This window comes from Pimephales promelas, chromosome 15 (genome assembly GCF_988280905.1).
Source record: "Pimephales promelas chromosome 15, fPimPro1.hap1.1, whole genome shotgun sequence".
Taxonomy (NCBI): Eukaryota; Metazoa; Chordata; class Actinopteri; order Cypriniformes; family Leuciscidae; genus Pimephales; species Pimephales promelas.
In genome coordinates, this window is record NC_142783.1 from 35,255,512 (window position 1) to 35,278,120 (window position 22,609).

Below are 22,609 nucleotides of genomic sequence, written 5' to 3' on the forward strand. Positions count from 1 at the left end.
TAAGTTTCTCCAATCTTCTCAAAACTCTGGATTCTGATAGAGGGCCACAAGACTTTGACCTGAGTGCAAAAATGGAGGCTCTAGACCCTTCCAGAGCTGAGATATCAACATTCAAAATTTCGACCGGAAAAAAAAACGACAGTGTTACCCCTTTCGTTTTTTTCCGTTTTTGGGCGAAAAATTAAGTTTCTCCAATCTTCTCAAAACTCTGGATTCTGATAGAGGGCCACGAGACTTTGACCTGAGTGCAAAAATGGAGGCTCTAGACCCTTCCAGAGCTGAGATATCAACATTCAAAATTTCGACCCGAAAAAAAAACGACAGTGTTACCCCTTTCGTTTTTTTCCGTTTTTGGGCGAAAAATAAAGTTTCTCCAATCGTCTCAAAACTCTGGATTATGATAGAGGGCCACGAGACTTTGACCCGAGTGCAAAAATGGAGGCTCTAGACCCTTCCAGAGCTGAGATTTCAACATTCAAAATTTCGACCCGAAAAAAAAACGACAGTGTTACCCCTTTCGTTTTTTTCCGTTTTTGGGCGAAAAATTAAGTTTCTCCAATCGTCTCAAAACTCTGGATTATGATAGAGGGCCACGAGACTTTGACCCGAGTGCAAAAATGGAGGCTCTAGACCCTTCCAGAGCTGAGATTTCAACATTCAAAATTTCGACCCGAAAAAAAAACGACAGTGTTACCCCTTTCGTTTTTTTCCGTTTTTGGGCGAAAAATTAAGTTTCTCCAATCTTCTCAAAACTCTGGATTATGATAGAGGGCCACGAGACTTTGACCTGAGTGCAAAAATGGAGGCTCTAGACCCTTCCAGAGCTGAGATATCAACATTCAAAATTTCGACCCGAAAAAAAAACGACAGTGTTACCCCTTTCGTTTTTTTCCGTTTTCGGGCGAAAAATTAAGTTTCTCCAATCTTCTCAAAACTCTGGATTATGATAGAGGGCTGTGAGACTTTGACCTGAGTGCAAAAATGGAGGCTCTAGACCCTTCCAGAGCTGAGATATCGAAATTCAAAATTTCGACCAGGAAAAAAAACGACAGTGTTACCCCTTTCGTTTTTTTCGTTTTTGGGCGAAAAATTAAGTTTCTCCAATCTTCTCAAAACTCTGGATTATGATAGAGGGCCACGAGACTTTGACCTGAGTGCAAAAATGGAGGCTCTAGACCCTTCCAGAGCTGAGATATCAACATTCAAAATTTCGACCCGAAAAAAAAACGACAGTGTTACCCCTTTCGTTTTTTTCCATTTTTGGGCGAAAAATTAAGTTTCTCCAATCGTCTCAAAACTCTGGATTATGATAGAGGGCCACGAGACTTTGACCCGAGTGCAAAAATGGAGGCTCTAGACCCTTCCAGAGCTGAGATTTCAACATTCAAAATTTCGACCCGAAAAAAAAACGACAGTGTTACCCCTTTCGTTTTTTTCCATTTTTGGGCGAAAAATTAAGTTTCTCCAATCGTCTCAAAACTCTGGATTATGATAGAGGGCCACGAGACTTTGACCTGAGTGCAAAAATGGAGGCTCTAGACCCTTCCAGAGCTGAGATATCGAAATTCAAAATTTCGACCCGGAAAAAAAACGACAGTGTTACCCCTTTCGTTTTTTTCGTTTTTGGGCGAAAAATTAAGTTTCTCCCATCTTCTCAAAACTCTGGATTATGATAGAGGGCCACGAGACATTGACCTGAGTGCAAAAATGGAGGCTCTAGACCCTTCCAGAGCTGAGATATCGAAATTCAAAATTTCGACCCGAAAAAAAAACGACAGTGTTACCCCTTTCGTTTTTTTTAGTTTTCGGGTGAAAAAGTAAGTTTCTCCAATCGTCTCAAAACTCTGGATTATGATAGAGGGCCACGAGACTTTGACCTGAGTGCAAAAATGGAGGCTCTAGACCCTTCCAGAGCTGAGATATCAACATTCAAAATTTCGACCGGAAAAAAAAACGACAGTGTTACCCCTTTCGTTTTTTTCCGTTTTTGGGCGAAAAATTAAGTTTCTCCAATCTTCTCAAAACTCTGGATTATGATAGAGGGCCACGAGACTTTGACCTGAGTGCAAAAATGGAGGCTCTAGACCCTTCCAGAGCTGAGATATCAACATTCAAAATTTCGACCGGAAAAAAAAACGACAGTGTTACCCCTTTCGTTTTTTTCCGTTTTTGGGCGAAAAATTAAGTTTCTCCAATCTTCTCAAAACTCTGGATTCTGATAGAGGGCCACGAGACTTTGACCTGAGTGCAAAAATGGAGGCTCTAGACCCTTCCAGAGCTGAGATATCGAAATTCAAAATTTCGACCCGAAAAAAAAACGACAGTGTTACCCCTTTCGTTTTTTTCCGTTTTTGGGCGAAAAATTAAGTTTCTCCAATCTTCTCAAAACTCTGGATTATGATAGAGGGCCACGAGACTTTGACCTGAGTGCAAAAATGGAGGCTCTAGACCCTTCCAGAGCTGAGATATCGAAATTCAAAATTTCGACCCGAAAAAAAAACGACAGTGTTACCCCTTTCGTTTTTTTCCGTTTTTGGGCGAAAAATAAAGTTTCTCCAATCTTCTCAAAACTCTGGATTCTGATAGAGGGCCACGAGACTTTGACCTGAGTGCAAAAATGGAGGCTCTAGACCCTTCCAGAGCTGAGATATCAACATTCAAAATTTCGACCCGAAAAAAAAACGACAGTGTTACCCCTTTCGTTTTTTTCCGTTTTTGGGCGAAAAATAAAGTTTCTCCAATCGTCTCAAAACTCTGGATTATGATAGAGGGCCACGAGACTTTGACCCGAGTGCAAAAATGGAGGCTCTAGACCCTTCCAGAGCTGAGATTTCAACATTCAAAATTTCGACCCGAAAAAAAAACGACAGTGTTACCCCTTTCGTTTTTTTCCGTTTTTGGGCGAAAAATTAAGTTTCTCCAATCGTCTCAAAACTCTGGATTATGATAGAGGGCCACGAGACTTTGACCCGAGTGCAAAAATGGAGGCTCTAGACCCTTCCAGAGCTGAGATTTCAACATTCAAAATTTCGACCCGAAAAAAAAACGACAGTGTTACCCCTTTCGTTTTTTTCCGTTTTTGGGCGAAAAATTAAGTTTCTCCAATCTTCTCAAAACTCTGGATTATGATAGAGGGCCACGAGACTTTGACCTGAGTGCAAAAATGGAGGCTCTAGACCCTTCCAGAGCTGAGATATCAACATTCAAAATTTCGACCCGAAAAAAAAAACGACAGTGTTACCCCTTTCGTTTTTTTCCGTTTTCGGGCGAAAAATTAAGTTTCTCCAATCTTCTCAAAACTCTGGATTATGATAGAGGGCTGTGAGACTTTGACCTGAGTGCAAAAATGGAGGCTCTAGACCCTTCCAGAGCTGAGATATCGAAATTCAAAATTTCGACCAGGAAAAAAAACGACAGTGTTACCCCTTTCGTTTTTTTCGTTTTTGGGCGAAAAATTAAGTTTCTCCAATCTTCTCAAAACTCTGGATTATGATAGAGGGCCACGAGACTTTGACCTGAGTGCAAAAATGGAGGCTCTAGACCCTTCCAGAGCTGAGATTTCAACATTCAAAATTTCGACCGGAAAAAAAAACGACAGTGTTACCCCTTTCGTTTTTTTCCGTTTTTGGGCGAAAAATTAAGTTTCTCCAATCTTCTCAAAACTCTGGATTCTGATAGAGGGCCACGAGACTTTGACCTGAGTGCAAAAATGGAGGCTCTAGACCCTTCCAGAGCTGAGATATCAACATTCAAAATTTCGACCGGAAAAAAAAACGACAGTGTTACCCCTTTCGTTTTTTTCCGTTTTTGGGCGAAAAATTAAGTTTCTCCAATCTTCTCAAAACTCTGGATTCTGATAGAGGGCCACGAGACTTTGACCTGAGTGCAAAAATGGAGGCTCTAGACCCTTCCAGAGCTGAGATATCAACATTCAAAATTTCGACCGGAAAAAAAAACGACAGTGTTACCCCTTTCGTTTTTTTCCGTTTTTAGGCGAAAAATTAAGTTTCTCCAATCTTCTCAAAACTCTGGATTATGATAGAGGGCCACGAGACTTTGACCTGAGTGCAAAAATGGAGGCTCTAGACCCTTCCAGAGCTGAGATATCAACATTCAAAATTTCGACCCGAAAAAAAAACGACAGTGTTACCCCTTTCGTTTTTTTCCATTTTTGGGCGAAAAATTAAGTTTCTCCAATCGTCTCAAAACTCTGGATTATGATAGAGGGCCACGAGACTTTGACCCGAGTGCAAAAATGGAGGCTCTAGACCCTTCCAGAGCTGAGATTTCAACATTCAAAATTTCGACCCGAAAAAAAAACGACAGTGTTACCCCTTTCGTTTTTTTCCATTTTTGGGCGAAAAATTAAGTTTCTCCAATCGTCTCAAAACTCTGGATTATGATAGAGGGCCACGAGACTTTGACCTGAGTGCAAAAATGGAGGCTCTAGACCCTTCCAGAGCTGAGATATCGAAATTCAAAATTTCGACCTGGAAAAAAAACGACAGTGTTACCCCTTTCGTTTTTTTCCGTTTTTGGGCGAAAAATTAAGTTTCTCCAATCTTCTCAAAACTCTGGATTCTGATAGAGGGCCACGAGAATTTGACCTGAGTGCAAAAATGGAGGCTCTAGACCCTTCCAGAGCTGAGATATCAACATTCAAAATTTCGACCCGAAAAAAAAACGACAGTGTTACCCCTTTCGTTTTTTTCCGTTTTTGGGCGAAAAATTAAGTTTCTCCAATCTTCTCAAAACTCTGGATTATGATAGAGGGCTGTGAGACTTTGACCTGAGTGCAAAAATGGAGGCTCTAGACCCTTCCAGAGCTGAGATATCGAAATTCAAAATTTCGACCCGGAAAAAAAACGACAGTGTTACCCTTTTCGTTTTTTTTCGTTTTTGGGCGAAAAATTAAGTTTCTCCAATCTTCTCAAATCTCTGGATTATGATAGAGGGCTGTGAGACTTTGACCTGAGTGCACAAATGGAGGCTCTAGACCCTTCCAGAGCTGAGATATCAACATTCAAAATTTCGACCCGAAAAAAAAAAACGACAGTGTTACCCCTTTCGTTTTTTTCCGTTTTTGGGCGAAAAATTAAGTTTCTCCAATCTTCTCAAAACTCTGGATTCTGATAGAGGGCCACGAGACATTGACCTGAGTGCAAAAATGGAGGCTCTAGACCCTTCCAGAGCTGAGATATCGAAATTCAAAATTTCGACCCGAAAAAAAAACGACAGTGTTACCCCTTTCGTTTTTTTTAGTTTTCGGGTGAAAAAGTAAGTTTCTCCAATCGTCTCAAAACTCTGGATTATGATAGAGGGCCACGAGACTTTGACCTGAGTGCAAAAATGGAGGCTCTAGACCCTTCCAGAGCTGAGATATCAACATTCAAAATTTCGACCGGAAAAAAAAACGACAGTGTTACCCCTTTCGTTTTTTTCCGTTTTTGGGCGAAAAATTAAGTTTCTCCAATCTTCTCAAAACTCTTGATTATGATAGAGGGCCACGAGACTTTGACCTGAGTGCAAAAATGGAGGCTCTAGACCCTTCCAGAGCTGAGATATCAACATTCAAAATTTCGACCGGAAAAAAAAACGACAGTGTTACCCCTTTCGTTTTTTTCCGTTTTTGGGCGAAAAATTAAGTTTCTCCAATCGTCTCAAAACTCTGGATTCTGATAGAGGGCTGTGAGACTTTGACCTGAGTGCAAAAATGGAGGCTCTAGACCCTTCCAGAGCTGAGATAGCAACATTCAAAATTTCGACCGGAAAAAAAAAACGACAGTGTTACCCCTTTCGTTTTTTTCCGTTTTTGGGCGAAAAATTAAGTTTCTCCAATCTTCTCAAAACTCTGGATTCTGATAGAGGGCCACGAGACTTTGACCTGAGTGCAAAAATGGAGGCTCTAGACCCTTCCAGAGCTGAGATATCGAAATTCAAAATTTCGACCCGAAAAAAAAAAACGACAGTGTTACCCCTTTCGTTTTTTTTAGTTTTTGGGTAAAAAATTAAGTTTCTCCAATCGTCTCAAAACTCTGGATTATGATAGAGGGCCACGAGACTTTGACCTGAGTGCAAAAATGGAGGCTCTAGACCCTTCCAGAGCTGAGATATCAACATTCAAAATTTCGACCGGAAAAAAAAACGACAGTGTTACCCCTTTCGTTTTTTTCCGTTTTTGGGCGAAAAATTAAGTTTCTCCAATCTTCTCAAAACTCTGGATTCTGATAGAGGGCCACGAGACTTTGACCTGAGTGCAAAAATGGAGGCTCTAGACCCTTCCAGAGCTGAGATATCGAAATTCAAAATTTCGACCCGAAAAAAAAACGACAGTGTTACCCCTTTCGTTTTTTTCCGTTTTTGGGCGAAAAATTAAGTTTCTCCAATCTTCTCAAAACTCTGGATTATGATAGAGGGCCACGAGACTTTGACCTGAGTGCAAAAATGGAGGCTCTAGACCCTTCCAGAGCTGAGATATCAACATTCAAAATTTCGACCCGAAAAAAAAACGACAGTGTTACCCCTTTCGTTTTTTTCCGTTTTCGGGCGAAAAATTAAGTTTCTCCAATCTTCTCAAAACTCTGGATTATGATAGAGGGCTGTGAGACTTTGACCTGAGTGCAAAAATGGAGGCTCTAGACCCTTCCAGAGCTGAGATATCGAAATTCAAAATTTCGACCAGGAAAAAAAACGACAGTGTTACCCCTTTCGTTTTTTTCGTTTTTGGGCGAAAAATTAAGTTTCTCCAATCTTCTCAAAACTCTGGATTATGATAGAGGGCCACGAGACTTTGACCTGAGTGCAAAAATGGAGGCTCTAGACCCTTCCAGAGCTGAGATATCAACATTCAAAATTTCGACCCGAAAAAAAAACGACAGTGTTACCCCTTTCGTTTTTTTCCATTTTTGGGCGAAAAATTAAGTTTCTCCAATCGTCTCAAAACTCTGGATTATGATAGAGGGCCACGAGACTTTGACCCGAGTGCAAAAATGGAGGCTCTAGACCCTTCCAGAGCTGAGATTTCAACATTCAAAATTTCGACCCGAAAAAAAAACGACAGTGTTACCCCTTTCGTTTTTTTCCATTTTTGGGCGAAAAATTAAGTTTCTCCAATCGTCTCAAAACTCTGGATTATGATAGAGGGCCACGAGACTTTGACCTGAGTGCAAAAATGGAGGCTCTAGACCCTTCCAGAGCTGAGATATCGAAATTCAAAATTTCGACCCGGAAAAAAAACGACAGTGTTACCCCTTTCGTTTTTTTCGTTTTTGGGCGAAAAATTAAGTTTCTCCCATCTTCTCAAAACTCTGGATTATGATAGAGGGCCACGAGACATTGACCTGAGTGCAAAAATGGAGGCTCTAGACCCTTCCAGAGCTGAGATATCGAAATTCAAAATTTCGACCCGAAAAAAAAACGACAGTGTTACCCCTTTCGTTTTTTTTAGTTTTCGGGTGAAAAAGTAAGTTTCTCCAATCGTCTCAAAACTCTGGATTATGATAGAGGGCCACGAGACTTTGACCTGAGTGCAAAAATGGAGGCTCTAGACCCTTCCAGAGCTGAGATATCAACATTCAAAATTTCGACCGGAAAAAAAAACGACAGTGTTACCCCTTTCGTTTTTTTCCGTTTTTGGGCGAAAAATTAAGTTTCTCCAATCTTCTCAAAACTCTGGATTATGATAGAGGGCCACGAGACTTTGACCTGAGTGCAAAAATGGAGGCTCTAGACCCTTCCAGAGCTGAGATATCAACATTCAAAATTTCGACCGGAAAAAAAAACGACAGTGTTACCCCTTTCGTTTTTTTCCGTTTTTGGGCGAAAAATTAAGTTTCTCCAATCTTCTCAAAACTCTGGATTCTGATAGAGGGCCACGAGACTTTGACCTGAGTGCAAAAATGGAGGCTCTAGACCCTTCCAGAGCTGAGATATCGAAATTCAAAATTTCGACCCGAAAAAAAAACGACAGTGTTACCCCTTTCGTTTTTTTCCGTTTTTGGGCGAAAAATTAAGTTTCTCCAATCTTCTCAAAACTCTGGATTATGATAGAGGGCCACGAGACTTTGACCTGAGTGCAAAAATGGAGGCTCTAGACCCTTCCAGAGCTGAGATATCGAAATTCAAAATTTCGACCCGAAAAAAAAACGACAGTGTTACCCCTTTCGTTTTTTTCCGTTTTTGGGCGAAAAATAAAGTTTCTCCAATCTTCTCAAAACTCTGGATTCTGATAGAGGGCCACGAGACTTTGACCTGAGTGCAAAAATGGAGGCTCTAGACCCTTCCAGAGCTGAGATATCAACATTCAAAATTTCGACCCGAAAAAAAAACGACAGTGTTACCCCTTTCGTTTTTTTCCGTTTTTGGGCGAAAAATAAAGTTTCTCCAATCGTCTCAAAACTCTGGATTATGATAGAGGGCCACGAGACTTTGACCCGAGTGCAAAAATGGAGGCTCTAGACCCTTCCAGAGCTGAGATTTCAACATTCAAAATTTCGACCCGAAAAAAAAACGACAGTGTTACCCCTTTCGTTTTTTTCCGTTTTTGGGCGAAAAATTAAGTTTCTCCAATCGTCTCAAAACTCTGGATTATGATAGAGGGCCACGAGACTTTGACCCGAGTGCAAAAATGGAGGCTCTAGACCCTTCCAGAGCTGAGATTTCAACATTCAAAATTTCGACCCGAAAAAAAAACGACAGTGTTACCCCTTTCGTTTTTTTCCGTTTTTGGGCGAAAAATTAAGTTTCTCCAATCTTCTCAAAACTCTGGATTATGATAGAGGGCCACGAGACTTTGACCTGAGTGCAAAAATGGAGGCTCTAGACCCTTCCAGAGCTGAGATATCAACATTCAAAATTTCGACCCGAAAAAAAAAACGACAGTGTTACCCCTTTCGTTTTTTTCCGTTTTCGGGCGAAAAATTAAGTTTCTCCAATCTTCTCAAAACTCTGGATTATGATAGAGGGCTGTGAGACTTTGACCTGAGTGCAAAAATGGAGGCTCTAGACCCTTCCAGAGCTGAGATATCGAAATTCAAAATTTCGACCAGGAAAAAAAACGACAGTGTTACCCCTTTCGTTTTTTTCGTTTTTGGGCGAAAAATTAAGTTTCTCCAATCTTCTCAAAACTCTGGATTATGATAGAGGGCCACGAGACTTTGACCTGAGTGCAAAAATGGAGGCTCTAGACCCTTCCAGAGCTGAGATTTCAACATTCAAAATTTCGACCGGAAAAAAAAACGACAGTGTTACCCCTTTCGTTTTTTTCCGTTTTTGGGCGAAAAATTAAGTTTCTCCAATCTTCTCAAAACTCTGGATTCTGATAGAGGGCCACGAGACTTTGACCTGAGTGCAAAAATGGAGGCTCTAGACCCTTCCAGAGCTGAGATATCAACATTCAAAATTTCGACCGGAAAAAAAAACGACAGTGTTACCCCTTTCGTTTTTTTCCGTTTTTGGGCGAAAAATTAAGTTTCTCCAATCTTCTCAAAACTCTGGATTCTGATAGAGGGCCACGAGACTTTGACCTGAGTGCAAAAATGGAGGCTCTAGACCCTTCCAGAGCTGAGATATCAACATTCAAAATTTCGACCTGGAAAAAAAACGACAGTGTTACCCCTTTCGTTTTTTTCCGTTTTTGGGCGAAAAATTAAGTTTCTCCAATCTTCTCAAAACTCTGGATTCTGATAGAGGGCCACGAGAATTTGACCTGAGTGCAAAAATGGAGGCTCTAGACCCTTCCAGAGCTGAGATATCAACATTCAAAATTTCGACCCGAAAAAAAAACGACAGTGTTACCCCTTTCGTTTTTTTCCGTTTTTGGGCGAAAAATTAAGTTTCTCCAATCTTCTCAAAACTCTGGATTATGATAGAGGGCTGTGAGACTTTGACCTGAGTGCAAAAATGGAGGCTCTAGACCCTTCCAGAGCTGAGATATCGAAATTCAAAATTTCGACCCGGAAAAAAAACGACAGTGTTACCCTTTTCGTTTTTTTTCGTTTTTGGGCGAAAAATTAAGTTTCTCCAATCTTCTCAAATCTCTGGATTATGATAGAGGGCTGTGAGACTTTGACCTGAGTGCACAAATGGAGGCTCTAGACCCTTCCAGAGCTGAGATATCAACATTCAAAATTTCGACCCGAAAAAAAAAAACGACAGTGTTACCCCTTTCGTTTTTTTCCGTTTTTGGGCGAAAAATTAAGTTTCTCCAATCTTCTCAAAACTCTGGATTCTGATAGAGGGCCACGAGACATTGACCTGAGTGCAAAAATGGAGGCTCTAGACCCTTCCAGAGCTGAGATATCGAAATTCAAAATTTCGACCCGAAAAAAAAACGACAGTGTTACCCCTTTCGTTTTTTTTAGTTTTCGGGTGAAAAAGTAAGTTTCTCCAATCGTCTCAAAACTCTGGATTATGATAGAGGGCCACGAGACTTTGACCTGAGTGCAAAAATGGAGGCTCTAGACCCTTCCAGAGCTGAGATATCAACATTCAAAATTTCGACCGGAAAAAAAAACGACAGTGTTACCCCTTTCGTTTTTTTCCGTTTTTGGGCGAAAAATTAAGTTTCTCCAATCTTCTCAAAACTCTTGATTATGATAGAGGGCCACGAGACTTTGACCTGAGTGCAAAAATGGAGGCTCTAGACCCTTCCAGAGCTGAGATATCAACATTCAAAATTTCGACCGGAAAAAAAAACGACAGTGTTACCCCTTTCGTTTTTTTCCGTTTTTGGGCGAAAAATTAAGTTTCTCCAATCGTCTCAAAACTCTGGATTCTGATAGAGGGCTGTGAGACTTTGACCTGAGTGCAAAAATGGAGGCTCTAGACCCTTCCAGAGCTGAGATAGCAACATTCAAAATTTCGACCGGAAAAAAAAAACGACAGTGTTACCCCTTTCGTTTTTTTCCGTTTTTGGGCGAAAAATTAAGTTTCTCCAATCTTCTCAAAACTCTGGATTCTGATAGAGGGCCACGAGACTTTGACCTGAGTGCAAAAATGGAGGCTCTAGACCCTTCCAGAGCTGAGATATCGAAATTCAAAATTTCGACCCGAAAAAAAAAAACGACAGTGTTACCCCTTTCGTTTTTTTTAGTTTTTGGGTAAAAAATTAAGTTTCTCCAATCGTCTCAAAACTCTGGATTATGATAGAGGGCCACGAGACTTTGACCTGAGTGCAAAAATGGAGGCTCTAGACCCTTCCAGAGCTGAGATATCAACATTCAAAATTTCGACCGGAAAAAAAAACGACAGTGTTACCCCTTTCGTTTTTTTCCGTTTTTGGGCGAAAAATTAAGTTTCTCCAATCTTCTCAAAACTCTGGATTCTGATAGAGGGCCACGAGACTTTGACCTGAGTGCAAAAATGAAGGCTCTAGACCCTTCCAGAGCTGAGATATCGAAATTCAAAATTTCGAACCGGAAAAAAAACAACAGTGTTACCCCTTTCGTTTTTTTCCGTTTTTGGGTGAAAAATTAAGTTTCTCCAATCTTCTCAAAACTCTGGATTATGATAGAGGGCTGTGAGACTTTGACCTGAGTACAAAAATGGAGGCTCTAGACCCTTCCAGAGCTGAGATTTCAACATTCAAAATTTCGAACCGAAAAAAAAAACGACAGTGTTACCCCTTTCGTTTTTTTCATTTTTGGCCGAAAAATTAAGTTTCTCCAATCTTCTCAAAACTCCAGATTCTGATAAAGGGCCACGAGACTTTGACCTGAGTGCAAAAATGGAGGCTCTAGACCCTTCCAGAGCTGAGATTTCAACATTCAAAATTTCGACCCGAAAAAAAAAACGACAGTGTTACCCCTTTCGTTTTTTTTTAGTTTTTGGGTGAAAAATTAAGTTTCTCCAATCGTCTCAAAACTCTGGATTATGATAGAGGGCCACGAGACTTTGACCTGAGTGCAAAAATGGAGGCTCTAGACCCTTCCAGAGCTGAGATATCAACATTCAAAATTTCGACCGGAAAAAAAAACGACAGTGTTACCCCTTTTGTTTTTTTCCGTTTTTGGGCGAAAAATTAAGTTTCTCCAATCTTCTCAAAACTCTGGATTCTGATAGAGGGCCACGAGACTTTGACCTGAGTGCAAAAATGGAGGCTCTAGACCCTTCCAGAGCTGAGATATCGAAATTCAAAATTTCGACCCGAAAAAAAAACGACAGTGTTACCCCTTTCGTTTTTTTCCGTTTTTGGGCGAAAAATTAAGTTTCTCCAATCTTCTCAAAACTCTGGATTATGATAGAGGGCCACGAGACTTTGACCTGAGTGCAAAAATGGAGGCTCTAGACCCTTCCAGAGCTGAGATATCAACATTCAAAATTTCGACCCGAAAAAAAAACGACAGTGTTACCCCTTTCGTTTTTTTCCGTTTTTGGGCGAAAAATTAAGTTTCTCCAATCGTCTCAAAACTCTGGATTCTGATAGAGGGCTGTGAGACTTTGACCTGAGTGCAAAAATGGAGGCTCTAGACCCTTCCAGAGCTGAGATATCGAAATTCAAAATTTCGACCCGGAAAAAAAACGACAGTGTTACCCCTTTCGTTTTTTTCGTTTTTGGGCGAAAAATTAAGTTTCTCCCATCTTCTCAAAACTCTGGATTATGATAGAGGGCCACGAGACTTTGACCTGAGTGCAAAAATGGAGGCTCTAGACCCTTCCAGAGCTGAGATATCAACATTCAAAATTTCGACCGGAAAAAAAAAACGACAGTGTTACCCCTTTCGTTTTTTTCCGTTTTTGGGCGAAACATTAAGTTTCTCCAATCTTCTCAAAACTCTGGATTATGATAGAGGGCCACGAGACTTTGACCTGAGTGCAAAAATGGAGGCTCTAGACCCTTCCAGAGCTGAGATATCAACATTCAAAATTTCGACCCGAAAAAAAAACGACAGTGTTACCCCTTTCGTTTTTTTCCGTTTTTGGGCGAAAAATTAAGTTTCTCCAATCGTCTCAAAACTCTGGATTATGATAGAGGGCTGTGAGACTTTGACCTGAGTGCAAAAATGGAGGCTCTAGACCCTTCCAGAGCTGAGATTTCAACATTCAAAATTTCGACCCGAAAAAAAAACGACAGTGTTACCCCTTTCGTTTTTTTCCGTTTTTGGGCGAAAAATTAAGTTTCTCCAATCGTCTCAAAACTCTGGATTATGATAGAGGGCCACGAGACTTTGACCCGAGTGCAAAAATGGAGGCTCTAGACCCTTCCAGAGCTGAGATTTCAACATTCAAAATTTCGACCCGAAAAAAAAACGACAGTGTTACCCCTTTCGTTTTTTTCCGTTTTTGGGCGAAAAATTAAGTTTCTCCAATCTTCTCAAAACTCTGGATTATGATAGAGGGCCACGAGACTTTGACCTGAGTGCAAAAATGGAGGCTCTAGACCCTTCCAGAGCTGAGATATCAACATTCAAAATTTCGACCCGAAAAAAAAACGACAGTGTTACCCCTTTCGTTTTTTTCCGTTTTCGGGCGAAAAATTAAGTTTCTCCAATCTTCTCAAAACTCTGGATTATGATAGAGGGCTGTGAGACTTTGACCTAAGTGCAAAAATGGAGGCTCTAGACCCTTCCAGAGCTGAGATATCGAAATTCAAAATTTCGACCAGGAAAAAAAACGACAGTGTTACCCCTTTCGTTTTTTTCGTTTTTGGGCGAAAAATTAAGTTTCTCCAATCTTCTCAAAACTCTGGATTCTGATAGAGGGCCACGAGACTTTGACCTGAGTGCAAAAATGAAGGCTCTAGACCCTTCCAGAGCTGAGATATCGAAATTCAAAATTTCGACCCGGAAAAAAAACAACAGTGTTACCCCTTTCGTTTTTTTCCGTTTTTGGGTGAAAAATTAAGTTTCTCCAATCTTCTCAAAACTCTGGATTATGATAGAGGGCTGTGAGACTTTGACCTGAGTACAAAAATGGAGGCTCTAGACCCTTCCAGAGCTGAGATTTCAACATTCAAAATTTCGAACCGAAAAAAAAAACGACAGTGTTACCCCTTTCGTTTTTTTCATTTTTGGCCGAAAAATTAAGTTTCTCCAATCTTCTCAAAACTCCAGATTCTGATAAAGGGCCACGAGACTTTGACCTGAGTGCAAAAATGGAGGCTCTAGACCCTTCCAGAGCTGAGATTTCAACATTCAAAATTTCGACCCGAAAAAAAAAACGACAGTGTTACCCCTTTCGTTTTTTTTAGTTTTTGGGTGAAAAATTAAGTTTCTCCAATCGTCTCAAAACTCTGGATTATGATAGAGGGCCACGAGACTTTGACCTGAGTGCAAAAATGGAGGCTCTAGACCCTTCCAGAGCTGAGATATCAACATTCAAAATTTCGACCGGAAAAAAAAAACGACAGTGTTACCCCTTTCGTTTTTTTCCGTTTTTGGGCGAAAAATTAAGTTTCTCCAATCTTCTCAAAACTCTGGATTCTGATAGGGGCCACGAGACTTTGACCTGAGTGCAAAAATGGAGGCTCTAGACCCTTCCAGAGCTGAGATATCGAAATTCAAAATTTCGACCCGAAAAAAAAACGACAGTGTTACCCCTTTCGTTTTTTTTAGTTTTTGGGTGAAAAATTAAGTTTCTCCAATCGTCTCAAAACTCTGGATTATGATAGAGGGCTGTGAGACTTTGACCTGAGTGCAAAAATGGAGGCTCTAGACCCTTCCAGAGCTGAGATATCAACATTCAAAATTTCGACCGGAAAAAAAAAACGACAGTGTTACCCCTTTCGTTTTTTTCCGTTTTTGGGCGAAAAATTAAGTTTCTCCAATCTTCTCAAAACTCTGGATTCTGATAGAGGGCCACGAGACTTTGACCTGAGTGCAAAAATGGAGGCTCTAGACCCTTCCAGAGCTGAGATATCGAAATTCAAAATTTCAACCCGAAAAAAAAACGACAGTGTTATCCCTTTCGTTTTTTTCCGTTTTTGGGCGAAAAATTAAGTTTCTCCAATCTTCTCAAAACTCTGGATTATGATAGAGGGCCACGAGACTTTGACCTGAGTGCAAAAATGGAGGCTCTAGACCCTTCCAGAGCTGAGATTTCAACATTCAAAATTTCGACCCGAAAAAAAAACGACAGTGTTACCCCTTTCGTTTTTTTCCGTTTTCGGGCGAAAAATTAAGTTTCTCCAATCTTCTCAAAACTCTGGATTATGATAGAGGGCTGTGAGACTTTGACCTGAGTGCAAAAATGGAGGCTCTAGACCCTTCCAGAGCTGAGATATCGAAATTCAAAATTTCGACCAGGAAAAAAAACGACAGTGTTACCCCTTTCGTTTTTTTCGTTTTTGGGCGAAAAATTAAGTTTCTCCAATCTTCTCAAAACTCTGGATTCTGATAGAGGGCCACGAGACTTTGACCTGAGTGCAAAAATGAAGGCTCTAGACCCTTCCAGAGCTGAGATATCGAAATTCAAAATTTCGACCCGGAAAAAAAACAACAGTGTTACCCCTTTCGTTTTTTTCCGTTTTTGGGTGAAAAATTAAGTTTCTCCAATCTTCTCAAAACTCTGGATTATGATAGAGGGCTGTGAGACTTTGACCTGAGTGCAAAAATGGAGGCTCTAGACCCTTCCAGAGCTGAGATTTCAACATTCAAAATTTCGAACCAAAAAAAAAACGACAGTGTTACCCCTTTCGTTTTTTCCGTTTTCGGGCGAAAAATTAAGTTTCTCCAATCTTCTCAAAACTCTGGATTCTGATAGAGGGCCACGAGACTTTGACCTGAGTGCAAAAATGGAGGCTCTAGACCCTTCCAGAGCTGAGATATTGAGATCCACGTAGCATTTATACCATTATCTCAATAAATGCTACGCATAAATGCTATGTGGGATGCATGCACATTCACGTGTTTCCTGAGCGAATCACTCCGTCAGTGTTTCCTTTGGAGGGAAAGCCTCGCTTTGTTCGCCTCCACCGTTCATCTTCTGTGTGTGTTTGGGTTTGGGGTCCGGCTCAGAAACGGCAGCTTGTTTTTCCCTGTGGAAATATTCGAGTGTGAATCACATGATAAATCTCACGCCCTGCGCGTCACGAACAGCTGTGGCTGTGGCTTTAGACGAGACTGATGAGCCTCTCTTGACGTCTCCATAATCTATGTGTTTGTGTAACTGTTTTTGTTCCCCATCCACAGACATCTCCACGACGTCAGAGCCGGTTCTGGTGTCGAGCGCAGGGGCCGAAGCAGAGAGCCAGAGCCCAGGGACCAGCACAGCTCCTACACTCTTCACTGTCACAGGTACACACACACACACACACACACACGTGCTTACACAGATGCACACACACAGTCACAAACACAGCCACAGGTGCTTACACACACACACACACATATACAGCTACAGGTGCTTACACACTCTCTCTCTCTCTCTCTCTCTCTCTCACACACACACACACACACACACCATCATGAACTGATGTCATGAGAACAAAACCAGACGCATCAGCCAATGAAAACACCCGAGCCGAGATCAAGCTGTTCTAATCTACACTGATCAGATGAGCAAGCATTGGAAATATTGACAGTTGATCAGTTATTCATTTATGTATTAGTTTATTTTATTTTATTATTAATTTAAAGCATCTGTTTTATTTTTATACAATTTTACAAACTTTTATTTAAACTTTTATTTTTTTCGTATTATTTATATTAATGTAGTATATTTATTATTTATTTCAGTAAGTGTTTTAATTTGACTGATTAAACTATATTAAATATTATTAAATTATATTAGTTATTATTTTATTTATCTAAGTTATTTTAATATTCATGATTCATTTTTAATAACAGTTTTATTTTGATTTAATTTAAAAAATACTCTTTTAGTACTTATTTTTAGTAAGTGTTTTAATTTAACTGATTTTATTTCAATTCTGTTAATTTTTTAGTAGCTACTTTTATTTTTAAATTATTAGATTTTTTTATATATTTAAAATTTCATGATTTTTTTAAATAACTGTATTATTTTGATTTGTTTAATTTTACGTTTGTAAATTAGTTTAATTTGAATAATTTTAGTTTAATTTTTTTTGTTGGGTCGCTGTTCTCTGATGCTGCCGTTCTCTTCTAGACGCCGGTGAAGGACTCCCGAAGGAGTTCCCGAGCCAGACGGAGATGACGCTGATCTACCAATCAGCGGCCTGGATTCTGGCGGGGATCCTCGTAGCCGTCGTGATCTTCCTCATCGTGGCCGTCCTGGTCAACAAGAGGAACCGCTGGGTCCAGATGTCCTGCTACAGCGCGCCCAAAAAGGTGAGCGCCCTCATTTTCTCAGGGTTTTATTAAAAAACATTGCTTATAAAAACTACCCACAATCAGGTGCTGATAAAAAAAAAAAATGCATTGCATTTTCCGATATACATCCAACAAAATATTAATTTTGTGAAAATGATTAAAAATGCTGGCGGTGAAAGAGTTAATATATTATAAACACTAACATCAGGAAGTGTGAAATGCACTATACAAATAAAAACGATTATTATTTTTTAAATTTTAGGCATGCATAAATACGAACATTTTGGCCTATAACGATAATAGAATAGAATAAAACAGTTTGTTTGTTCTTTCCTTTTATGTATTGCATGTTCAGATATACATACAACAAAATATTCATTTTGTGAAAAAGATCAAAAATGCTGGCGGTGAAAGAGTTAATATATTATAATCACTAACATCAGGAAGAAAAATATTAGTGATGCACAAAAATTTTGGCCGATATGATAACCGATACTTCTTTATATTTGATAATCTAAATGAACATTTTAATATAATTTTTGAGAGTCTGATTACAAAAAGTCTCATCATTAAACACACACAATTATGATGTTCTCATTATAATTTGATGTAGCCGATACGACGATATTTTCCTTTTTTTAAGTCATTCCAATCATATTTCAAGCTAAATTTTCTTATCGGGCCGAAAACGATAACATTAAAAACGCAAATATATCGTCCGATACCGATAATGTGGCCGATATATCGCGCATTGTTACCAAATATAGAGTGAAAATGATTCTGCATAAAAAGCGAATATCACCTGTTTCCTCTGCAGACGGTGATCCTGAAGAAGCACGTGAACAAGAACTCGGTGGTTTACATGGAGCCGTCGTCCAGAGAGAACAAGTTCCAGAGCTCGAGGAACGGGAGCTTCCCGTCGGAAGCGGAGCGGATCACAATCCCGCGCGCTAAACTCGCTAACGGACACGGATGCTAACCGGATCCTCCAACGCGTCAGGAGCCTCGTTCTCCGGCGGAAGAATCAAGTATTGTGAAACGCTCCACATCTCATGCTTTAACGTATTTCTATTGCGCGTCAACGAGGACGACGGTTTCATGGACATGGAGTTTCGTGCCGTTCTGTGTCGATCCACGACGAAACTTTCTACCGGAGATTATTAGCATTGTGCAAATCCACACGGACGGTAGCTATCTTGAGGCCTTACGGGACTGCCGTGTTTCCTGACCTCGGTTTATTCAGTTCTGTGTGTTACTCGTAAAGTCTCTGTTACGCGATGGAGCGGGCGAAGCGACACTAGACGTTCGTAACATGAACGAACTCACGACAAGCGTTGCAATACAAAGATATCGCTCATAACTGGTTAAAACAAATCTGGAGAAACTTTATTATTATTATTTGCACCTCTTGAAATCCGTGTTTAAAATGCTCTTTTTCTTCGTTTATATAGTTTTCCAAGTTGTCGAGGTTTTTGGTGCCAAAAAAAAGGTAGAAATTATTTACATTAACATTTTGTTTGCTCTGACAGACTCAGTTTTTGATACTGTATCTTTAAGAGATATGTAAATGATTGGCGAAACTGTCATATGTTAATTATGGTTGTGATGTCATACTCATGAAGATTCAGCGAGGAAGACGTTTACGTGACGAATGGGACTTGATTAGCATCATCACACATGATTTTGATGTCATACTATCCAAAAGAGAAGTGGTTTGTTAGATGTTGTGTGTTAGTCTGGATGAATCACATGTTGATTGTCGTTCGGAGGGGAATTAGAGTGAATGCAGTTTGATAAATGTACAAAAACCATTAAAAAATAGTAGAGGAAAGTATCTTATTTATTTTTTCACATGTATTTATTAATACTAAAGCGTAGTTGGTGTGTGTGATGTTGGCAGAAACCGAAGCTGCTGTACAGATTTTGTAAACGTCTGTCTGCTTATTTATTTGGCTTTGCCGTGTCGATATGATCCTCACATGTACATCTGTTCCTCAAATAAAAATCAATTGTGTGAACCGTGTCGCTCCTTCATTCATTTCTTGCTATAATAATATTTCTGCTGCGGTCTCGTCGCCTTTGGCTTGCTCAGTTAGTTAGGGTCATTTAATTTTACATGTAACAACATTATTACTACATTATTTCCCTGTTATCACTGTAAAGCTGCTTTGAAACACTAACACACGAGAGCCGCCATTTCCCCGTTGCCATGGGAACGTTATGCAGTGACGTAACATGTTGCCATGGGAATGTTAAGAAGTGACGTAACATGTTGCCATGGGAACGTTATGAAGTGCCGTAACATGAACTCAGATCTGCTGTTAGCTGAATAACTTCTTTAGCTTTAAGAAAGATTCATGTTTTTATACATAATCAGATTTCAGAAAGGATTAACTGTATTCGTGTACAAAATATCATTTGTATGAAAAAAAAAATACTCAAAAATGTTTGGTAAAATGCTTTGGGAGAGCGAACCAATATAATTACATCAAAACAAATGAAAACGCCCTTGTGAACATTGATAATTACAACCGCATTGCATAATATGATCTTATTGCAACATTGCCTTTGGCTGCATAAATATTATTGCACAACTTATAATTAACTTCTGGGTTCAATTTCTGAGAGATGAGTGATATGATCAAAATCTTAAACTCTTATCTGTGCTCGTAATAACTCGGTTCGTCACATCAAAATGATCTTTACATCAGATCCCAGTGCGCATCATATATTGCTTTATATATGACCATATCGTCTGATTGAGTTAACGTCAACTCTAATTTCTTAGTCATATTGATTGATTTAGAGCTTGATTATGAAAAGTTTAAGGTATTATAAACAATATTATTCTGAATTTCTGAAAAGCTGTTCTATATATACATGTAAAATTAAGACTTTATTCTGTGCTCATTAAAATACATTAACTTGTGCATGTTTAAATAAGACCATGGGCTTTGGGAAAATACTTTATTTCCTTCAGTTCTGCACTGTACAGTATGTGGTGTGATGTCACCAGTGGACCTGTCAATCATGCTCCGGCTCTGGACACCATAAAGCGACATCAGAGGAGGATCTTGTAATAATCGTCTCTGTAACTGTACAGAACCACCACAGCGATCCTGAAACACACACACACACACACACACACCGACGACAGACTCATGAAACATTCTGAAGAAAAGAGTATTCAAAGACAAAACTTAAGCAGAATTAAAAAAAAAAATGAAAATAATGTTCTTAACGTGTCTGGAACAAAAGTATTTATATCTTTTATTTTTAGGTGATTTGTTTAAACTAAATTCTATTTACGATATAGTTATAATCCATTTATTTACTTTTTGAGCATAGACCTGAACATTTAATTTCCAGTGAGATATTATATAGTGTGTGGATAATCTGGCCTTACCGTTTGTATATTTTGAGGTGGTGAATCTGGTCACAGATGCTCTTGAGGTAGCGCTGTTTGGGCAGCCGAGACAGAAGCGTCTTCACACTGATGTTGAACTGCTCCTCGCCCTCGAACTGAGGAAGAACACAGCAGTCAGAGCTCATCATATTCACTTCATTCATATTCACAATCAGGGTTGAGCAGGTCAGCATAGCTCACTAAAAACTCAATACTAACTGGAGTGTCAATTTTTGATTTTTGTAAAAAAAAAACTGATTGTGAGGGGTCTGAGACCCCAGGACTTTAGTCGCATTTGAACCACGAATACACAAAATATATTGAATGGATTCGAGGAGTTTTGAGATTGAAATTTAAAAAAAAATAACAAATCCTTTCCTTATTTTGAGCCATAAAAATGCTCAAAATTCAAACTAAAAATGCTAAAATTTTACCATAAAAAAGATTGTATAGTGTGTACATGTGTGTGTGAGCGCACACTGAAGAGAAACGGGCTTTAGGACCCAGCGGAACAGCTCCTCTGCTCATATAGAGATATAAGCCCATCTACAGTCATCAAATATCATGTGTTATTATTATTATTTCTCCACAAGAGGGCAAAGACTCCCGATGGAAGATGAATTAAAAGAGTTATGCATGAAATTGTGAGTTATTTAGAATTTAAAGTTAAAAGAGTGTGAGGAATGTGTTTAAATTACTATTAATTTATTATTTAGTGATCAAATCTAATAATTTAGAGGTAAATAAAATAACATTACCCAAAAAATACATTAAAAAATGTATTTTTTTGGGTAATGTTATTTTATTGTTTTACATTAAAAAAATATTTAAAAAACATTTTTTTTGTTCAGAAAGCTTATTTTAAGTATAACGTGGTAACACTTTACTAGAAGGGGCGTGCATAAGACTGACATGACACCTTCATGACCGTGACACGACACATCATGAATATGAAGGAGGGTTTATGAATGTTTATGATGACTGTCGTTAAGTGTCATTCGCTCAATTATGACATTTTGAATGTAAATATGACATTGTTTGAGATGTCTTTGTTATGACACCTTGACATAAACCAATACATCATAACCTGTCAGTGTCATTGTCATGACAACTGGACATTACTGAGACAACACAACCTGTCATAAACACGACATAGTGCTTTCTTAAGTTTGAAAATGAATCGGCACAGACCTCGAGGGACAGGAAGTTGACGAGTGTTTCCTTGGACAGATCAACCTGAGGAGGAATGGCAGATCGTGAGGCTCATTAACACACACACACACACACACAAAATGGAGGCTTATCTGGAGAACAGCACACAGTGTAAACACAGCGCATCAGTGGACAGGAAGTGAGCATTAATGTCAGAGTCATGTGACATCGAGAGTGTTTGCATACGCAGGGTTTATACAGGCCGTTCAAGACTTTAACAGCTTTTTGAGGAATGAATTAAAGTGTAAAGCACATGATGAGTGGAAGTGTGTGTGTGTGGAAGTGTGTGTGTGTGAGAGTGCCTGTGAGTGTGTGTGAGTGTGTGAATGTGTATAACCCTGATATCAGTGCAGATTGTGTTTCTGTAAGTGGTGTGTGTGTGTGTGTGTGAGTGTCTGTGAGTGTGTGTGTGTGTGTGTGTCTGTGTCTGTGAGTGTGTGTGTGTGTGAGTGTGAATGTGTGAAACCCTGATATCAGTGCAGATTGTGTTTCTGTAAGTGACGTGTGTGTGTGTGTGTGTGTGTAGCTCGAGTCGCATATGAACCCGTAACTCAGGGCTAGAGGAGTTTTGTAAAGTGTAAAAACAGTAAACCACTGTATTCCCTCATAACCACTAATCAACTAAATATGCAAACGATGTAAATCTCACTGACAAGCGTTCGCCTCCTGCTGTTTACAATTCTGAGAACTGCGTGTGTGTATGTGTGTGTTTGTGTGTGTGTGTGTGTGTGTGTAAAACATGTCAGTCAATGCCGATGATTTA

General features: G+C 39.6%; 2 protein-coding genes across 6 annotated transcripts in view; one reads left to right on the forward strand and one right to left on the reverse strand.

Moving 5' to 3' along the window:
* The window catches only part of LOC120473264 (cysteine-rich motor neuron 1 protein), a 128,076-nt gene extending 108,830 nt beyond the window's left edge, over positions 1 to 19,246 (forward strand). For all 3 annotated transcript variants that reach the window (XM_089120620.1, XM_089120622.1, XM_089120621.1), the window contains 3 exons: positions 16,128 to 16,232; positions 17,065 to 17,246; positions 18,046 to 19,246. In XM_089120620.1, coding sequence (XP_088976746.1) covers positions 16,128 to 16,232; positions 17,065 to 17,246; positions 18,046 to 18,207 — 449 coding nt within the window. In that variant the 3' untranslated portion in view covers positions 18,208 to 19,246. The remainder of the gene's footprint in view (positions 1 to 16,127; positions 16,233 to 17,064; positions 17,247 to 18,045) is intronic.
* Positions 19,247 to 20,181: 935 nt separating this feature from the next.
* eif2ak4 (eukaryotic translation initiation factor 2 alpha kinase 4) overlaps positions 20,182 to 22,609 on the reverse strand; it is a 36,680-nt gene continuing 34,252 nt past the window's right edge. For all 3 annotated transcript variants that reach the window (XM_039669381.2, XM_039669380.2, XM_039669382.2), the window contains exons 37-39: positions 21,826 to 21,870; positions 20,635 to 20,750; positions 20,182 to 20,347 (exon numbers count right to left, since the gene is read on the reverse strand). In XM_039669381.2, the coding sequence (XP_039525315.2) occupies positions 20,290 to 20,347; positions 20,635 to 20,750; positions 21,826 to 21,870 (219 nt within the window). In that variant the 3' untranslated portion in view covers positions 20,182 to 20,289. The remainder of the gene's footprint in view (positions 20,348 to 20,634; positions 20,751 to 21,825; positions 21,871 to 22,609) is intronic.